The sequence below is a fragment of the Macaca thibetana genome, chromosome 17, assembly GCF_024542745.1.
Source record: "Macaca thibetana thibetana isolate TM-01 chromosome 17, ASM2454274v1, whole genome shotgun sequence".
NCBI classification, from domain to species: domain Eukaryota; kingdom Metazoa; phylum Chordata; class Mammalia; order Primates; family Cercopithecidae; genus Macaca; species Macaca thibetana.
In genome coordinates, this window is record NC_065594.1 from 78,557,040 (window position 1) to 78,577,597 (window position 20,558).

The 20,558-nt window shown below is 44.4% G+C and overlaps 2 protein-coding genes across 2 annotated transcripts in view; one reads left to right on the plus strand and one right to left on the minus strand.

Moving 5' to 3' along the window:
- Nucleotides 1-20,558, plus strand: part of UBAC2 (UBA domain containing 2) — an 885,094-nt gene that overhangs the window by 209,273 nt on the left and 655,263 nt on the right. The gene's annotated exons all lie outside the window — the stretch shown is intronic.
- SLC15A1 (solute carrier family 15 member 1) overlaps nt 1-20,558 on the minus strand; it is a 71,208-nt gene that overhangs the window by 28,239 nt on the left and 22,411 nt on the right. The window contains exons 3-10 of the mRNA XM_050766025.1: nt 12,959-12,975; nt 12,479-12,560; nt 12,233-12,374; nt 10,178-10,297; nt 8,075-8,174; nt 7,764-7,854; nt 5,488-5,571; nt 2,138-2,220 (exon numbers count right to left, since the gene is read on the minus strand). Of these exons, the coding sequence (XP_050621982.1) occupies nt 2,138-2,220; nt 5,488-5,571; nt 7,764-7,854; nt 8,075-8,174; nt 10,178-10,297; nt 12,233-12,374; nt 12,479-12,560; nt 12,959-12,975 (719 nt within the window). The remainder of the gene's footprint in view (nt 1-2,137; nt 2,221-5,487; nt 5,572-7,763; nt 7,855-8,074; nt 8,175-10,177; nt 10,298-12,232; nt 12,375-12,478; nt 12,561-12,958; nt 12,976-20,558) is intronic.

The window sequence follows — 20,558 nt, forward strand, 5'->3', positions numbered from 1 at the left end:
TCTACTAAAAATACAAAAATTAGCTGGGCGTGGTAGTGCATGCCTATAGTCCCAGCTATTCGGGAGGCTGAGGCTGAGGCAGGAGAATTGCTTAACCTGGGAGACGGAGGTTGCAGTGAGCCGAGATCGTGCTACTACACTCCAGCCTGGGTGTCAGAGTGAGACTCTGTCTCGAAAAGAAAAAGGAAAAGGAAAAAAAAGAAAAGAAAAAAAGAAAAGCAGTAAGTTAAAGCTACAGGCTGACTTTAGGATACTTCACAATATAGTTCTCATGACCCTAAATAGCTTGAAGTTGTTCTTCTGGAGTTTAAACTAAGTTGTCAATGACTCGTTAAGGAAGGACTTGGATGGGTAATTGGTAAGGTCCCCTCTTTGCTTGGAAAAAGCTTTTTGGTGGGAACAGGTCTAATGTTAGAAGAAAAGAGTATAGCTGCCCTTGAAGGGATTTTTTTTTGACAGGGAGAGGGCACATTTATTTCAAAAAGTGAAATACAACACAATACAACAATCTAATAGTACAATACAATTGAAATATAATACAATAATCCCAGCACTTTGGGAGGCTGAAGTGGGCGGGTCACCGGAGGTCAGGGGTTTGAGACTAGCCAGGCCAACATGGCAAACCCTGTCTCTACAGAAATAGAAAACTTAGCCAGGTGTGGTGGCATGTGCCTGCAGTCCCAGTTACTCGGTAGGCCGAGGCAAGAGAATCACTTGAACCAGGAGGCAGAGGTTGCAGTGAGTTCAGAATGCACCACTGCACTCCAGCCTGGGTGACAGAGCAAGACTCCATCTCAAAAAAAAAAAAAAAAAAAAAAAAAAAAAAAAAAAAAAAAAAAGAAAAGAAAAGAAAAGAAATATAATACAATAATCTAATGCAATAAGGCCAGGTAAGATAAAGTAAGTGGTCTAAAATTATCTTAAGGCTGCCTTTTCATCCAAAAGATTCACACATGTGTTTTTTAAAAAATAAATGACACATTTACCTCCAGTTATACAGCATATACAGTATGTTCACTAAAAAAATGGGGAGTGTATAAGAAAAAAATTATGTGATTCCATTAGCTAAGGATTCCCACTCTCGACATTTATTTCCCACCCATAAATGTATGTGTATATGCATATACTATGGAGGTACTTATGGAAGAAACCATATTCTGCACATTCCTATCACCAAATATTCTTTAGAAAGAAGACAGCTCCCGGCTGCATGTCATGCCAGAGATGAGCTGTCAGTTCGGCACCATCTTCCTATTGGCAGCAATCTGGTGTGCTGACATTTTCGCTATTATAAGTATTACCATGATAATCTTTGTGTTCACTTTTTAAATTTTTTTTCTTACTCTAGTTTTGTTTTGTTTTGTTTTGAGACGGAGTCTCCCTCTGTCACCTAGGCTGGAGTGCAACAGCGCAATCTCAGCTCACTGCAACCTCTGCCTCCCAGGTTCAAGCAATTCTCCTGCCTCAGCCTCCCGAGTAGCTGGGATTACAGGCACCCACCACCACGCCCAGCTAATTTTTGTATTTTTAGTAGAGACAGGGTTTCGCCATGTTGGCCAGGCTGGTCTCGAACTCCTGATTTCAAGTGATCCGCCCGCCTCGGCCTCCCAAAGTGCTGGGACTACGGGCCTGAGCCACAGTGCCTAGCCTATTTTCTTACTCTTAATTCCTGAAAGCAGCATGACTGACTTGAAGCATCTGAACACCTGAGACTCTTGCTACACATTGCCAAATTGAGCCTCCTTGTTTTTGATTCATGCTCCCTGACAAACCTCAGGTGCTGTTCCACCATTTTGACAGACGAAGAGTCACTTTGATTTGCTTTTCTTTGACCATTGATCTTATTTTATAAGCTCAAGAGCCATTTCTATTCCTTCCTTATTAAGTTCTGTTTGTGTCTTTTTCCATTTAGAAGAAACTGCAATTTATTGAAATCGTTAAGAACACTAAAAATATATTTAAAGGAACGTCAAAGCTTAGATTTTAATTTAATTTAAATTAATTTAATTTATTATAATTTAAAGGAATTATTTTAATTTATGTTAGATTTTAATTTAATTTAAAGAATTTAATTTAATTTAATAGAAGGTTCTGAGGTGGTTAAATGGCCTTGAGAAAGAGCAGCTGAGATACTTACATGGATGCACTTGGCCACTTTACCCATGATGTTGCCCTGTGGCTGGAACTTCTTGTACATCCCACTGCCAAGGATAAACACAACTAGATAGGGCAGAAGAAGACATGTCAGCAAAACATGTGCCAGAGCAACCTGTGGCCTAGAGAGATGTGCCTTTATTTGAATTATAACTTTGTTTTGGGATAATGGAATGACTTATGGAATGGATTTACTCACCAACCTCACAGTTTAGAAAGTCCTTTTAACCCTCACAATCCACAAAAACCTATGAGTAATGTGATATTTGTGTTCTAATATGCAAACCTTTAAGCCTAATATCATCTACTTCCCATAACTTAAGGTAGCTCACGTACACTCACACAGGTATTTAAGCACAAGTTCTATCTCTATTTAAAGGGAGACAAAAGGAATCAGTGCTTTCATAGAACACATTAATGTATTATTCTGCTAAGACAATAAGTGGGGCCAGGTGTGGTGGCTCAAGCCTGCAATCCCAGCACGTTGATAGGCCGAGGTGGGTGGATCACTTGAGGTCAGGAGTTTGAGACCAGCCTGACCAACATGGTGAAACCCCTTCTCTACTAAAAATACAAAAATTAGCTGAGTGTGGTGATGGGCACCTGTAATCCCAGCTACTCGGGAGGCTAAGGCAGGAGAATTGCTTGAACCCGGGAGGTGGAGGTTGCAGTGAGCTGAGATCGTGTCACTGCACTCCAGTCTGGGTGACAGAGTGAAACTCCATATCAAAATAATAAAAATAAAAATAAATAGAGCTGTAATTTTCTGAATGCAATGGGAAGAGAAAACATTCTCTTTTTAATATTCAGGAAAAAAGAATTAATCTTAATCATACATTGCAGAAATTTTTTCTGTGGCCACTGTACAAAAGCAGTTACAATTAATTGCATCTGCAGCTACAGTTTTATAAAAGTTGGAAGCACCTTTTCAATGAGGTCATTCTTCCATGGACCTTTTTGGCAAGTCATATTGTGAAAATCACTTGGAAAAAACTGTTCTGGGGCTGAGTGTGGCCGCTCATGTCTGTAATCCCAGCATTTTGGGAGGCCAAGGCAGGAGGATCACTTAAGACCAGTAGTTCTAGAGCAGCCTGGGCAACATAGTGAGATCCTATCTCTATCATCTTATTCAAATTTTTTTAAAAAATTAAAGCATTGTTGCAAGAGTCGCTGAAAACATAGTCCATACACTAGGATTTCTGATTATCCAATACCACACTTCAATAATTTAAAAACACTGATAGATAACTTGAATTCTACTTATTTTTCTCAATTAAGAGGGCCTGAGATTTTTGACAGGTGCTAGCTCCAAGTATGTGCCTATACTATAGATGTTCTTTATAGTTGATGAAAGAGATGTTTACTTATATTCTTGCCCAATGTCAACCTTTCTCAATGCAGACATGGATGGTAAAGATGTCCAAGAGATTGAGTCTATGTTTTCTTTTACAAACTAGTATTGAATGTTTAAGCTTCTGATTAACTGAAACCTAATTCAAGCATAGGAATTTCTAGAGGTGGTGCTGACACATCGGATTTGGCCTATTCTCAATTCCTCCAGAAGAAAAAGCATAATCTTTGATAGAGGAATGACTTGTACAGATGAAATAAGAATGTACCTAATGTGCTTAGTATGGTGTCTGGTGTAAAGCAAGATTTTTTGAAATGCTATCTGTTTCCTGCCAAGAATTAAAGAGGAGGAGGTATCAATGAGCCTGCTAGGGGACAGTGGCAGTATGGGAAGAACCATGGAAGAAAAGAGACATTAAAAAGAGAACACTGAGCTCTCACCTAAATGAAAGGGGACAGTTAAATTGCTACAATGTGAGCAAAAGAGATTTAAAATGGTCCTATTCCATGCACTACTAACATCTGAAAACAAAAATCGGAGAGAGAGACATGATTGTCAGCTGAGCAAAGCTGATGACAACCTCATTTGAGTGGGAAAGGGGCTCTAAAGAGTTGAGGTGGCCGCTGGGCTATTGTCTTCTTGCACCGTTCTTGGCCACCTTTCACATCCAACCACCCCATGTAGACAATGCTACATTTCCCAAAAGCCAATGCCAAGAACTAATGTGCCAATGAATGCCTCAAATAGACATATATATTCTGTCCACTGGGAAAGAATTCTAGTAGAAACATTTGGGGGTGATATTAGTTTGGTGCAAAAGTTATTGCACTTTTTGCCATTACTTTTAATGACAGGAGCTGCAATTACTTTTGCACCAACCTAATCAATTAAGGAAATGTAGTCGTTCATTGGCATGTTTCAATGGCAACTGAACCAGGTGGCCATTTCTTCAAGCAAGTTATAGATAAGTACACGTTGACAAGAACAAAAGCTTTTAGCCTTGGGTTCAGCTAATCCAGCAGATTCTATCACCTTCATCTTTTTTTTTTGAGACAGGGTCTCGCTCTATCATCCAGGTTGAAGTGTTGTGGTACAATCATGGCTCACTGCAGCCTCGACCTCCCGTGTTCAAGCAATCTTCCCACTTAAGCTTCCAGAGTAGCTGGGACTACAGGTGTAAGCCACAGCATCCAGCTAATTAAAAAACAAAACAAAACAAAACATCCAGACGTGGTGGCTCATGCCTGTAATCCAAACATTTTGGGAGGCTGAGGTGGGTGGATCACCTGAGGTCAGGCGTTCGAGACCAGCCTGGCCAACATGGCGAAACCCTGTCTCTACTAAAAATACACAAATTAGCTGGGCATGGTGGCAGGTGCCTGTAATCCCAACTACCTGGGAGGCTGAGGCAGGAGAATCGCTTGAACCCAGGAGGCGCAGGTTGCAGTCAGCTGGAATCACACCATTGCACTCCAGCCTGGGTGACAAGACCAAGACTCTGTCTTAAAAAAAAAAAAAAATAATTTTTTTGTTTTTGTTTTTGTTTTTGTTTTAGAGGTAGGGTCTCTCTCTGTTGCCTAGGCTGGTCTTGAACTCAAGGTATCCCCCTGCCTCAGCCTCCCAAAGTTCTATTCCTCCCTTATTAGGTTCTATTTGTGCCTTTTTCCATGACGCCACGCTGAGCGACCATGCTGGGTCTCTCTCACCTTCATCTTAATCTGCCTAAATAGTATTACACCTTTCAATGACCAACTCAGTTGGTTCCTTTTCCTGTAATCCTCTTTTGGATCCTATTCCCTCAGAATTGATGTGCCAATCCTACTTTCTTTGAATACTTAGAGCATGTTTAACATCTGATGCCAATTCTTCTCACTACTTTTTGTTGCCACTCGTTACATGCACTTTAAAACATTAGTCACAATCATTCATGTAGAGCCTGACCTGGTCCTAGGCTTCTATTAATTCAACCTATTTCCACTTACTCAGGGCTACAGCCATGAGAGCAGCAGGAACCCCAAAGGCCAGTGGGTAACAAGCTTGTTTACTGTGAATTCCACATTGTTGAACTGGGGAGAAATGACAAGATTAAAATTATTATGGCATTGGTAACGAGCATATCGTTCCCATTTGTAAAGATCCCTCACTGATAATTACATATTGCTTTCACATACTGTTCTAGACACATCCATTTGCCTTACTGACATCGTTGCTAGCTAAGCAAAGCAGCAGTGTAGCAGGAGGAGCAGGAGATAGAAACCAGTTCTCATCTCAGCCGCTAAATAGATGGGTGATCCTGGGTTGGTCAAAATCAGTGGCCCCCTCTTGGTTCTGTAGATTTTCTTTGTGGGGGAGATAAAGATGATCTGGATACACTAACTTGATTATATGGGACTCAGTAAATCAAAAGTACACTGGAAAATCAATATTCCTGAATTCATGCCAATCAGGTAGCAATTCGATGACCTAGGGCCAAGGTTGGCACACTTTTCTGTGAAGGGCCCAACGGTAAATATTTTAGGCTTTGTGAACCATTGGTCTCTGTCAACTACTCAGCCCCACCTTTGCAGGGGAAATCAACTGTAGACAATACATCAATGAATGGTCTTGCCCAGATTTCTGGATTCGGCCCATGGGCCACAGCTTGGCAACCTCTGACCAGCAGCTATTTTAGCTTTGAAATCCCAGGATATATGTGTGTGTGTGTGTGTGTGTGTGTGTGTGTGTGTATGAAATAAATAAAAATTATAAAGAAACTAAGACTTTGTAAGAAGTCGTAGAGATTCCTGGAAATCCTTTCCATGGAATGCTGGAGCCTCCAGGAATGATCTGATGCTATCAGGGTTTTGATTTGGTTCAGCTATCTCACACTTCGGGAGAGAAAGAAGTTAACTAGCAGAAGTGACAGTCATACGAATGTTTCCTGTTCATGGCAAAAAATAATTTTCCCCCTATAAAGAATAGAAACTTGTTAGTCAAATCTTTATTTGAACGGATTCGTTATCAACTAATTAACAAGTTACATAAAATTTTTGTCATATCTTCACTTTATATTCGTATGAAAGTCATGAATTTCCTTTTAAAAAATTATCCTTTAACAGATTCTACAATTTAAACATGCACCCTCTAGTAGAACCTAGAGGTGGGAGAGGTGAGCAAACAGGACACAGGAATAAAAGCTATTACATTTTTGTGTAAAACAAGTTGGAAAAAACAAAAAATAAAACAAGTTGGAATGGGGTTTAATTGTCTGTCATCCTCAAACCACTATTCTGTGCAGGAATACATAAATCCCCCTGAAATCTTTATTTCATAATCTAATCTGATTCAAATGTGGACAGGATGGTCTTGTCAGTTTGTCATCAGTAACACCACATATTCCCTTCCACATGGGAAATTCACAAACTCTCAATGGAGCATTAATAAGAACAAACATCTGATAGCTACCGACACTGTCCCATTCTCTTCATCTGAGCAGTTCTTTTGGAAATACTTGAGATGATGGGAAAGCAAAGAAAAAAACTTTGCCTTGGCCTGGCAAAGATTACAGGCTCATGCCTGTAATCCCAGCACTTTGGGAGGCCGAGGCCGGCAGATCATGAGGTCAGGAGATCGAGACTATCCTGGCTAACATGGTAAAACCCCATCTCTACTAAAAATACAAACAAATTAGCCAGGTGTGGTGGTGGGCACCTGTAGTCCCAGCTACTCGGGAGGCTGAGGCAGGAAAATCGCTTGAACCCAGGAGGCGGAGGTTGCAGTGAGCCAAGATCGTGCCATTGCACTCCAGCTTGGGCAACAGAGCAAGACTCCTTCTAAAAACAAAACAAAACAAACAAAAAACCGAAATAATTTTGCCCAGTAAACTCCTCCTAAGTCACAGAAATATCACTGGGGAGCAAAACTTGAAGGCTGAAATGGGAGCTACGGCCACCAGCCCAGCTTCCAAGGTACCTCTCTTGCCTCTTACCTCTTACCATGAGCATGACTTTGCATGAATAACAGTTTAGGGAGATGGATGCCCATGCTAAGGATGGCTTAGACTCTCCAGTGGTCACTGGGATAAGGGATTTAAATAAGATTAAAAGGAGGTGAAACTCACAGGGAAGGAAGCGCTTACTCCAGATCCCAATGGCATCCCAGCATGTAGCTGACAGCTAGAGGACAGGAGAGAAGGGAAGAACAGAACAAAACGAAGAAGATACGGACTTAGCCTTTACTAAAAACAGACAAACAGAAGTTCCTTTCAGGTATCTCTTACCTCTGAGCATGGGAGTGATGATCGTGGAAAGCAAACTTCCAGCATTAATGGCCAAGTAAAACATGGAAAAAAATCTGTTTCTTCGTTTCTCCTGCAATGAAAAGGAGAAAGCAAGATGACTTTGGCTATCAATCAACTGAGCAGAGGGAGCTGATGATCTCACTTTACTACTAACTTAGTTTCGGTTGGTATCTTACTTTCTAATGTACTTAAAAAGAATCCGACGGAGAACAGACTTTGTGCCAGTGGCCTCTGACTCCTGGATGTGTGTAGTTCATGCACGTGGGCTCTGGGGATGCCCCTGCTCTTACCTGGCCCTCTTCAAACTGGTCTCCGCCAAATGCAGAAACGCAGGGTTTGATTCCTCCAGTCCCAAGAGCTATCAGGGCCAGGCCGATCATGGACAGCGCCCTGGGAAAGACAGGGTGTTAGGGCCAACACGGCAGATCCTCACAAGCAGAGCCCTCTCTTTTCCCCAGGTTCCCTCAGCGGGCCCGGCACAGTGACACACATAGAGAGGAAGACAATCTCGTGAGAAGCCAGCTCACAGGAATGCAGCCTGATAGCCGAATGCAAACTTGAACTCATGGGCCTTCAAGCTCCTGCCCCCATCTAATAATTTACCATCCAGAAAACATAACACAGTAGCTCGCGAGCTGAGGAAAGCCTTAAGTTTGGGGTTCTATTGTAGCTTTATTGTTTCCAGTAGAAGAGTGGATAAATGAAAAGTTATTGAACAAATATAAGCATTGTGTCTGGTACAGTCATAACAGACTCATAATAGTCATTAAGTAACATTGGAAAACATGATTTCATTGCAAAGCAGAATATCAGGTTAGGTAGTACGATCTCAGTTTGTTTACAACGTACGGAAAACTGGAAGGAAATAGACTAAAAGACTTATTGTCATGTCTAGATGGTGGGATTAAGGGTTATTTAATTTACTCTTGTATTTTCTAGGTTATTGCTAAGTATTTTAACTCCTGAATTGAAAAAAAAATTATAGCATTTATTGACCCTCACTTTGTAGTTGTATTAAACTTACAGGTAGGTACTACAAATTCCTGGTTTTATAGGCATGTATCCCGTATCTTGTTGGTTACTAACGTTGCTTTTAAACACTTAAAAAATTTTATGAAACAGATAAAGTCAAAGAAAATATTGCACAGATGAAGAATTCTTTAAAAATCATGCTTCCTGAACCAATCTCCCTGAATTGGCTGGCAAAATCACCCCTTTAATCTTGTCTGCCTCTTAATACAACTTGCATTTAATGTTGTCAGTCTAAGCATTTTAAAAGACAACAAAAACACAGCCAACTGAATATTATTTACAATTCACTCTTGTGAGAATTTTAGGTGTGCTCCAATACGAACTCCATGAAATGAAAAATGAAAAGCTAAGATTTCTTGAGCACTGATCACTTGTCAGGCAGTGTTCTAGGTGCTTTACTTGGATTAACGCACGACAGTCCTACATGAAGTAGGCACTATTACAAACAAGGAAACTGAGGCACAGAGGTTAAGAAAGTTGCTCGAGCTCACACAACTAGGAAGAGGCACAGCCCGAATCTGGCTCCAAAGTCCATGTTCTTAGTTGATATTACAGATTAGAAAACTGAGGCGCAGAGAAGAGCACCTTCCCAAGGCCATAGAGCTGCTCTGTGGGAGGGCTCACAGCCACTCCCTCCACCGACACAGTTCCCTCTGGACAACAAGAATGTTGCATGAAGAGATTCAGTCTGGACAGCAGTCTGATCAACTGATAAGCCAGCAGTGTGGTGATTGCCGATACTAATTTGAGTTTCTATTCTAGTTTCCCAGCTCATTAGTTTACTCATAGATCAAGGAACTGAAGCACAAAAACAGGAAACAAAATAAATCTCTATAACTAGTCTACTAGGCCAGACTGCAGTGAAGCAAGATTAATCCAGCACATGAGCATTTGTCAATGACTCCTGCCACCCAGGGCCCAGCACAAAGGGCTGGAACAAATATTTATGAAACGGGATTATTGAAAGATAGGCAGAAGTGTGGTACGAGACAGAAAACCAAAGGTCCTGGAGTCCTCAGGACACCTGGCAGTGTGAAGGATCAAGGTCTGTGGGACTTTACATCCCTCCAGGGTAGGTCAAGACCAACATGAATCCCCTGCCCACTGACTGTACCTCCTGTGGGATATGGCGGCCCAGGACAGCGAAGCCTCAGAGGGAGCACTGCCTCCAGACAACCATGAGGGTGGTGACATCCTGAAGACCCAGCTCAATCCATTTGGCAGCCTTCACCGTGCTGCCAAAGAGGGAGGAAAAACCTCCTTATGCTCACAGTGAAGTTCAAGGAAAAAGATGAAGACTTAAGGCATCGAATGAGCATGCGGTGGGAGGGTGATGGGGGCAGCAGAGAGCATCAACTCACACGTGCACAGGAAGGCTGTCAGGAGTGCCATCGTGGTTGTGGTCTGTGAGGTCATTAATGGAGCTTACTGAGATGACTGCTTGTCCAATTGTGTAGACGATGGAGAGCGACACAATGGTCCTGTGTTTCCAAAGGTTAAGAGAATCCAAGTTAATTGCACAATAGCCATCCACTTCTGACTCCACCACAAAATACCTCCTCCTTGAAAGCTTTCAAGAGCCCAATCCTGAATACACGTATTTCTCAAACTTGAGTAACACTGTTAACTCTCAGGAAGGCACATGAGCAAAAAGAATAGAACAAAGTTTTGGGCTAGGCATGGTGGCTCATGCCTGTAATCCCAGCACTTGGGAGGCCAAAGCAGGAGGACTGCTTGAGCTCAGGAGTTCGACACCAGCCTGGGCAACATAGCAAGACCCCATCTCAACAAAAATAAAAAATTAGCCAGGTGTGGTGGTGCATGCCTGTGGTCCCAGCTGATCGGGAGGCTGAGGTGGGAGGATCACTTGAGTCCACGAGGTCGAGGCTACAGTGAGCCATGACTGCGCCACTGCACTCCAGCCTGGGTGACAGAGCGAGACCCTGTCTCTTAAAAAAAAAAAAAAAAATTAACAAAATTTTGGCCAGAGGGCCAGGAGAGGGGAAAGATCCACTTTATCTTTCAAGTATTTGAAAGACTCTATGTTTTATTTTACCTATGGAATTCATATTTATATTTTTAAACAGTAAGAATTACTTATCTTCTGATTGGTAATGATATTTGACCAGGAAGTAGACCTTTGGTAATTTTTGCAGAATTCTTTGGAGGTAGTGATTATTCTTTCTTCTGCCCATGCTACAGTTTGGATGTCTGTCTCTGCAAACCTCAAGCTGCAATGTGATCCCAGTGTTGGAAGCGGGGCCTGGAGGGAGGTGTTTGGGACACCGGGGCAGATCCCTCATGAATGGCTTGGTGCTGTCCTCATGGTCATGAGTGAGTTCCTGCAAGAGCTGGTTGTTGAAAAGAGCCTGACACTTCTCTCGTCTTTCTCTCTTGCTTCCCCTCTGGCCATGTGATCTCTGCACTTGCCAGCTCTCCTTTACCTTCCTCCATTAATGGAAGCAGCCTGAGGCTTTCACCAGATGCTTGGTCTTCCAGCCAGCAGAACTGTCAACCAAATATACCTTTTTCCTTTATAAATTCCCCAGCCTTGGGTATTCCTTTATAGCAACACAAGTGGACTAAGACAGCCCATGACATTCCTTTGTCCTGGAAAAGCCTCTACTTCCTTCTTCATTAAGTTCTGCGAAAACTTTCCTGACAACATGCCACTGAGTGTGCTCGTGGAGCCTTTCCTGGAGGGCTGGGTGACTTCTCTCCTTAGTGACCTCACATCACCTGACCTCAGCAACATTAGCCCCTCAGCAGCCAGAGAGTATTTCAGAGAGTTTCTTCGTTTCCCCAGACCTTAACTCCATGCCTCACAAATCGCTAATAAACAGTATCCCTGCTACTATGTCAAGATGAGACAAAGATGTTACATTTGTTTGGATTAGGGAAAAACAAAAACCTATAGATGCTGCTTGCAGTCACTGAATGTCAGGCACTGTGTTAGGCTCTAGGGACAGGATACTGAGCAGAAACAGAGCTGTAAATGCTCTCCTAAGGGTTTGCTTTTGTTTTTAATTTGTTTTTGAGACAGGGTCTTGTTCTGTCATCCAGGCTGGAATGCAGTGATGTGATCACAGCTCACTGCAGCCTTGACCTCCGGGACTCAAGTGGATCCTCCCACCTCAGCCTCCCAAATAGCTGGGGCCACAGGTGTACGCCACTGTGCCTGGCTAATTTCTTTATTTTTGGTAGAGATGGGGTCTCACCGTGTTGCCCAGGCTGGTCTCAAACTCCTGCCTCAGCCTCTCAAAGTGCTGGGATTACAGGTGTGCACCATACCACACCCACCTCCCCTAAGAGTTTATGTTCTTTGATTCATCATTCCCAGATTCCACCATTCCCAGCTACAAAACCTACATTTACTTTTTGGCTTGTTTGTGAACAAGAAATTTCCAGCCACTCACTTGAACTTTCCAAGCCACGAGTCAGCGATAAGAGCTCCAAGAATTGGCGTCAGGTAGCACAGAGCCACAAACGTATGGTAGATGGCGGTGGACATGTTATCATCCCAGCTGAAGAAATTTGTGAAGTACAGAATCAGGATTCCTTTTGCAGAGGGCAGGTGGAAGAGGAGGGGGGGAAGCAAAGTTAGGACTGTTATGGCCACTCCCACTCTTCCCCAAAGGGTGAGAAGCAGCCAATACAGTTACCTCGCATTCCATAGTAGGAAAATCTTTCGCAAAACTCATTGGCCACAATGAAGAAGATGCTCAGGGGATAACCAAAGCAACCCTGACAAGAAAGAAATAAGCACAGGGTTGAAATACACCACTCACTTGTCCATAGCCACAAAGGAGCACCAGTGGCATGAAAGGCAGTCAATGCAGATTCAGTAACTTACCAGTGACTGTCTAGAGCAGGAAACTAGAATTCAATCATTTTATTCCCTACACTAATCTTTCCACATAGAGACAGCAGTGAAATAAAGCATCCAGTGGCATTGTTAGTCTGAGGAGGATTATCCACAGCATTTCCTCGGGAGAGGACATCTCACATGGAAATCCAGGATCACACCCTCACTGGTTCTAGATGTACACTACAGATCTGTTAGGTGAATGAATCCTTAGGGGTAAAACAGATGATAAAATTTACAAGATGAAGATATGTAGAGAAGAAAAAAGGGTACTCACCTGTGATTTCGACATTCCTAAAAGAAAAACAGAATCCCAATATTAAAGTCAAGCCATTACAGTACTTTTTGCTGTGTCTAAACTCAAAGCCTCTGACTTTTTAGGGTGGTCAGAGGGGCCATTCACCAAACAGCTTCAGCCCTCCCTGGGATCCTGGCCCCAGACTCGTGCTTCTTATCTGAAGTGGGGCCTGGCATCTGTATTTTCTTTTAAGAAGCTCCTCAGGCAGTTCTCCTGGGCTGTCAAAATTGAGAAGCAGCGGCTCAGAGAATCAGGCCTAAACCATTTCCTGCTGAAACACTTCAAAGGCTGCCCATCGGGATACAATCCACACATTCTAGCATGTTCTTCGATATCTCCCAAGTGTTTTGGTGGGGATTAAATTTCTGTAATATAAAATGCTTCTGAGTGCCTGACACACTGTGCACATTCAGCCGCCACCTCCTATGGCCTGGGCCCTGCCTGCCTGCCAGGCTTGCCCCATGATTTAAGTCTTGCCACCGATATTCCCTTCCCAAATCATCTCTGATGTGCCTACATCACTGTACTGTCATGATGGGCAGTTTATATTTTTGCTTCCTTTCTGGACCAGGTTCTGCAAGTGGAAGAATCATGTGCCATTCATCACACCAACATCCCCACTTCCAATGTCCTATACAATACCTACCACTGGTAGGGGGTTATGTCAGGAGAACGAATGAGAAGAGCAGGAAGAAACAGCCAGAGAATACAAGGGAGCCGGCGCATGTCAAGCCCAGTGGACTCTCCCATCTGCATCCTAGGATCACCTCATCCCTACCCCGTCAGCACCTGCTCTTCCGTCTCCCCGGAATTATGGCAAGAGCTGAGCTGTGCCCTTGTCTCTAGTCTTTACACCTCCTCACTTGGCTCCTACACAAACACATTGCCCTGTGTTCGTCCGTGTCTATCACACACTACGCTGTTTCCCACGGGGCGTCCATCCCCTTCCCCCTCACTCACCCTGATTTCCTTATATTAGGGTTCTTTGTCACCAGGGCTCCCTGAACATGCTCCACTTCTATTAGGAATCTAGGAATCGGTGACCCCATAGCAGTGGGTCTCACACTGGAGTGAGCCTCAGAATCACCAGAGGGCTTGCAAGAACAGATAGCCGGGCCCCACTCCCAGGGTTGATTCTGTAGGCCTGAGATAGACACTTGAGCTTGCATTTCTAACAAGCTCCCAGGTGTGGGCGTTGCCACTGGTCCAGGCAGTGTGCTTTGGGAATCACTACACTGGAAAATTAATCTTTAGACTGTTCTTTTCCCAGGGTTTGTTCTTGGCAGCTTTGTCAAAAATGAGTTGGCTATAAATTTATGCATTTATTCCTGGGTTCTCTTTTCTGTTCCACTGGTCTGTGTGTCTGTTTCTATGCCAGTACCATGCTGATTTGGTTCCTACAGCTTTGTAGCATATTTTGACATCAGGTGGTACCTCCAGCCCTATTCTTTTTGCTCAGGATGACTTTGGCTTTTCGAGGCTTTTTGTGGTTGATATGAATTTTAGGATTTTTTTTTTTTCTATTTCTATGAAGGTTGTCATTGGATCTTGTCATTTGCAGCAATACAGATGAAACTGGAGGACATCAGGTTAAGTGAAATAAGCCAGGCACAGAAAGATAGATATTACATATTCTCACTCACATGTAGGAGCTAAAAAATTGATCTCATGGAGGCAGTGAGTAGAATGGTGGTTACCAGAGGATGGGAAGGGTAGGGGAAGGTGGGAGGATGAAGCAAGGTTAGTGAATGCAAAAACACAGTTCTGTAGAAGGAATAAGAGCTGGCGTTTGGTAGCACAACACGGTGACTACAGTTAACAAAAATTTATTGTATATTTCAAAATACAGCCTAGGCATGGTAGCTCACACATGTAATCCCAGCACTTTGGGAGGTCGAGGTGGGTGGATCACCTGAGGTCAGGAGTTCGAGACCAACCTGGCCAACATGGCGAAACCCTGTCTCTACTAAAAATACACAAATTAGCTGGTCGGGGTGGCGCACAACCGTAATCCCAGTTACTTGGGAAGTTGAGGCAGAAGGATTGCTAGAACCTGGGAGGTGGAGGTTACAATAAGCCAAGATCGCACCACTGCACTCCAGCCTAGGCCACAGAGGCTTTATCAAAACAAACAAACACAAACAAACAAAAAAACCCCAAAAAACAAAAAACAAACAGAATAGATAGCAGGTCCAGAATGTTCTCAACACAAAGTAATGATCAAGGTTTGAGGTGATGGATGTTCCAAATATCCAGATTTGATCACTACACATTGTATGCCTCTATCAAAAATCATATGTGTCCCATAAATATATATAATTATTATGTATCCATAACAAATTTTTAAATTCTTAAAGCCCTACGGCAGCCCATGCGTTGCAAACTACAGCAGAGCTGCCCACATGAAAAGCAATTCAACCGGAAGTCAATGTCTGCCACTGGGGCTGGTATTTGAGAAGACTGACCTCTCTCTGCACCTGAGATTTGCATCTCTAACAAGAGTCAAGATGAAGTCAACGCTGCTGGTCTAGGGACTACACTTGGAGGACCACATGCAGGCTGTGATGTCCTGCTGCCTGATGGCTCTACATCAGAAAGTTTTATCACTTCCCTGGCTCCAAACGCCGGGAAGACCACGCCAGCTATCCAGAGCAGAAATCGAATACAGGAGCCATGCAGCCCGCTGAAGCCTCCACCACAGTGCCCTCCTCCATCTCCCACACCACTTCCCTCTGGGGCCCTTCCTTGTAGATTTACTGCCTTATATTTTCATTATGTGCAAGTTCAAAGCCCTATCCCACAATAAACAAAGCCACAACCCCGGCAGAGGAAACTCCCTTCCTGACCCTGACCACGGGGCCCTCCAGGCTTCACCACCCCTTCCCGGGCAGGCGCCTTCCCTCCTGGTCCCGTCAGCCTGTGCTGGGGTTATTTCCACTCCTGCAGCTCAGGGTGGCCCCAGGGGCCTCCTACCAGATGATCTTGCATTTTTACCCACTTAAGAGCATTTTAGGTCCGGACGTGGTACCTCACACCTCCATCCGAGGTGGGTGGATCATTTGAGGTCAGGAGTTGGAGACCAGCCTGGCCAACATGGTGAAACCCTGTCTCTACTAAAAATACAAAAATTAGCCGGCCGTGGTGGTGCAGGCCAGCTACTCAGGAGGCTGATGCAGGAGAATCGCTTAAGCTCGGGAGGCGGAGGTTGCAGGGAGCTGAGATAAAGCCACTGCACTCCAGCCTGGACAACAGAGCAAGACTCCATCTCAAAAAAGAAAAAAAGGAAAGAAGGAAAGAAAAAATAATAAAGAACATTTTAGATGCTATTTTAGTCCTTGTCCTAAGCAGGAAATACACTGTACTGGTTTCACAGGACCTCAGTTCCCAACTCTTCCTGCCTGTTAGAGTTCTGGACAGAGATTCCTCCACACGAATAACCTGGTTTCCTCGCGAGCGAGACCTGTCGTGGGATGGGGCTGCTTCCAGAGCAATACACCAAGAACGAGGGCCATGGAGTCAGCCTTGCCGCCGAGTCTCACGCCGGCCTCCGTCTCACGCCGGCCTCCGTCTCATGCCGGCCTCCGTCTCATGCCAGCTGCATGGTGCGTGAGCCCATCTGTTTTGGGCCTGTCCGACAATCAAATGAGGACGGCCTTGGCCCTGTGGGGTTGCTGGAAGAGTCCTGCAAACCCCACAACGCTCAGTGCACCGTTACGGGGGAGACGCGCCTGCCTCAGAGTCCTCAGCGCGCCCCTGCGCCGCTTCCCGCAGAGCGGAAATTCAGTGTTTGTGGGACACGTTTCCTAAGGCCCGTTTATCAGTCACAGAGCACAGCGCTCAGATCCAGCTCTGCACCGCGGGTTCCACAAGCCCTTCCAGGAGGATCCTTCTTCTTCAGCCCCGAGCCTGACCTGCAAGGAGCTCATCTATGTCCCAGGTCTCGACCTGGCTCCCATTGGGTTTGGCCAACAGGGAGCCCTGGGAAGATCAGAGGGAGGGAAGAAACGCTGGGGTATTTGTTTTTCTGGTGCCCTCCCTGCAAGGTCACCTCAGACCATCACCTCTAGTGACAGTCACGGCTTCTCTGACGTCAGCCCTTCCCACATAACTCTTTCCTTCCAGGTTTCAGTAGCGGTTCCTTCCCCTCATCTTGCAGGCCCAGAGGGCAACAGGGAGGCTGCTGGAGACCCAGGTGCCACGCTACCATGTGTGGTGTCTGTCCACCGCAGCATCTTTCTGTGACCAAGCCCTCCTGTGCCGAGCGTGGCCTATGTGTCCTGGGAGGTCCGTGGTGAGGCAGTGCACCCGCTGTGGACTTGGGCCATCTTTCACACCAGGCAGGAAAGCACCAGTCTCCAGCGAATAGGAAGGGCTGGTCGGGCAAGCTTGCATTTTGCAAGCTTGGTGCAAACCAGCCTGAGAGTGCAAAGTGTCATTGCTGCAGTGCTGTGCGTTCTTGAGGACATGGCAATACCACATTACGCTTCGCCTACTTAGACTTTGGGTAATATGGCCTGACCATTGCCTCCCAAGGTCAACGAGAGGGGTGAAGTCACACAAAGGTCCGTGTTATCCTTGGCCCTCTTCAGGGAAGCAGGAGCGAGCTCTGAAAACCCAAATCACCCAAATCCAGCAGGGAGAGCCCGGGCTTCATCACAAACCTTCCTTTCCTGTGTTCCCTGGATTTTTATTTGCAGGGAAAGATTTCATCTTTCCAGAGTCGTCCGTTTGCCTTTGCTAAATATTTTGTACCTGTTATTTGCTTAATAATAGTGGTAAAGTTTTTCTCCACTTCAAACATACTACCGTTACAGAAAAGAGGCCATTCAGAAAGCTTAGGTCTTAACATCATTATACACAGAACTTAATTACTGGAAAGGAAATCCCTGCAAGTGTAAATCTGAGACTCAGTACCCAGACATCACTGAGAAGGCATTTTGTTTTCTGAAAGTGTATAATCCGAGAACTGCTTTTATTATTACAGGGCAGAGGTTGCTAACTTCTTTGATAGAATCCAGAGCTGTCTACTGGGTGTAACACTGCAGTCAGCATTTCTTATCTTAATATACCTGTGTCAACAGGATTGCTATCTTAGCTCAAGTGCAGAAGCGGTGTTTACATCGAGACTTCAGACTGAACTCAAGTATCAACTCTCACAAGATTCTGTTTACTTCGGTGCAATCGTGTTTACGTTGGTTCCCTGCTAGTAAACCTCAGAGGCATATTTGAGTAGCCCAATGTTTCTAGTATCACTCTGGGGTCCCTTGTGTTGAACTATGATCAGAGCCAAACCCAGCTTAGAATCTGGACTTCGCATAGGACTGTTCGTTAACACTCAACACATTGCAATCGCTGAATCAATGCGGGCTCTTCTTGCTATTCTAGGCCCAGCAGTGGTTTTGCTTTCTTTTGGCTAAAGAATTTGATGAAATAAATGTATATTATATATTTATATGATTATTGACTTGGGGATTGGTGGGGGACAGGGAACACAGAAGAAAAAATAGATTCCCTTCTTCCCCACAACTCAGTGAAATCTCCCATCCATGTGAATATTTCCTACTGTGTATATAAAGCATGCTCCATATTTTGAACCATTTCGGGATGGAAACTCTAACTTTGATGTTTTATTACCTAGAAATTAATAACTCCCTCAGCAACTGGAAGGCTGCCGAGAGTACACCTCTAGGAGCTAGACTTCGGAAGTTGGAAGGAATGAGGCATTTTGCTGAGATCAAAGACAGAAGGCCTCACTTTCAGGCAGAGAGATAACTGTTTTCTATCATGACCAAGAGTGAAACTGAAGGAATACCGTAAGCTTCACACACTGCTTTGAGGACGTGTTTCTGAAATTTCAAGGTGTGGTGGTCAGAATCGTGGTCCCCTAGAGATGTCCATATCGTAATCTCTGGGATTCAGGGATATGTTCCCTTCCATGGCAAAAGGGTCTTGCAGACGTGATTAAGTTGGGGGCTTGAGATGAATAGTTTACCTTAGATTATCCAGGCAGACCCAATATAATCACAAAAAGAGTCAGAAAAGGTCAAAAGCAGGGGAGTGACTGCAAGTGTTGGGGGAGGGGTCCCCAAGCCAGGGAATGTGGCAGCCTGGAGAAGTTGGAAAAGGCAAGGAGGGTTCCCCCCAAGAGACTTTTGATTTTAGCCCAGTAAAATTCATTTTGGACTTCTGACTTCCAGAACTACAAGAAGACACCTGTGTGAAGCCACTAAGCTTGTGGTTTTTTGTTACAGCAGTAATTAGAAACTAATACACAGAAATTTGCCCCAAACTCTGTAAATACAGGTCTTTAATCACTATTTACATATAACTAAGACTCAAATTTCCTGCCACATTTTGTTTGTTGGTGAAATGCTCTCTTTATTAATTTTTTCCTAAACTATATTTTTCTACTTGGAGCTTAGAAGTGCATACCTAGCACCTGGCTTTTAAGCTGGATTTGGCAGAATCTAAACTCTGGTGCTTGCTCTGAAAATGGTTTCCTAAGCCAGGAGTAAAGGAGTAAAGTTCACAAAGTCAGTCCCACAAAAGCCCCAGGAAGCCAATGGTCCCTGCAAGAACACCGTTTGGCCTTGCTAATGGCAAAAGTGGTTTTTCAGTTAAGGAGAGAACTTTCTCAATATTGCCACTGCATCTAGCCAGTGGAAAGACGTGGGCTTTTGGGAATCAGGATATTGAACCACAGTGTAGAGACATTCCTCCTAGCCATGTGGCCTTGATCAAGGTACTTACCCCTGGGCTTCCATTTCTTCATCCACAATGTAGTTTGTATGTATGTCCCCACCAAAATCTCATATTGAAATGTAATCCTCAATGCTGGAGGTGGGGCCTGGTGGGAGGTGATTGGATCACAGGGGCTTTAGCACCATCCCTCTTGGTACTGTCCTTGCCACAGTGAGTTCTTGAGAGATCCAGTCATTTTATTTTATTTTTATTTTTGAGACGGAGTCTCACTGTGTTACCCAGGCTGGACAGGAGTGGGGCAATCTCAGCTCACTACAACCTCTGCCTCCCGGGTTCAAGAAATTTTCCTGCATCAGCCTCCCGAGTAGTTGGGACTACAGGCATGTGCCACCACGCCTGGCTAATTTTTGTATTTTTAGTAGAGGTGGGGTTTCACCATGTTGGCCAGCCTGGTCTTGAACTCCTGGTCTCAAATGATCTACCCACCGTGACCTCCCAAAGTGCTGGGATTATAGGCATGAGCCACCACACCCGACCTTAGATCTGGTCATTTTAAAGTATGTAGCATCAACATAGCTGCCCTTTCCAAGATGGCCGAACAGGAACAGCTCCGGTCTGCAGGTACCAGTGTGATCAACAGAGAAGACAGCTGGTTTCTGCATTTCCAACTGAGGTACATGGTTCATCTCACTGGGACTGGTTGGACAGTAGGTACAGCCCACAGAAGGCAAGCTGAAGCAGGGCGGACCATTGCCTCACCCGGGAAGCACAAGGGGTCAGGGGATTTCCCTTTCCTAGCCAAGGGAAGACTGCACCGGGAAAATTGGGACACTCCTGTCTTAACACTGCACTTTTCCAAAGGTCTTAGCAAACAGCA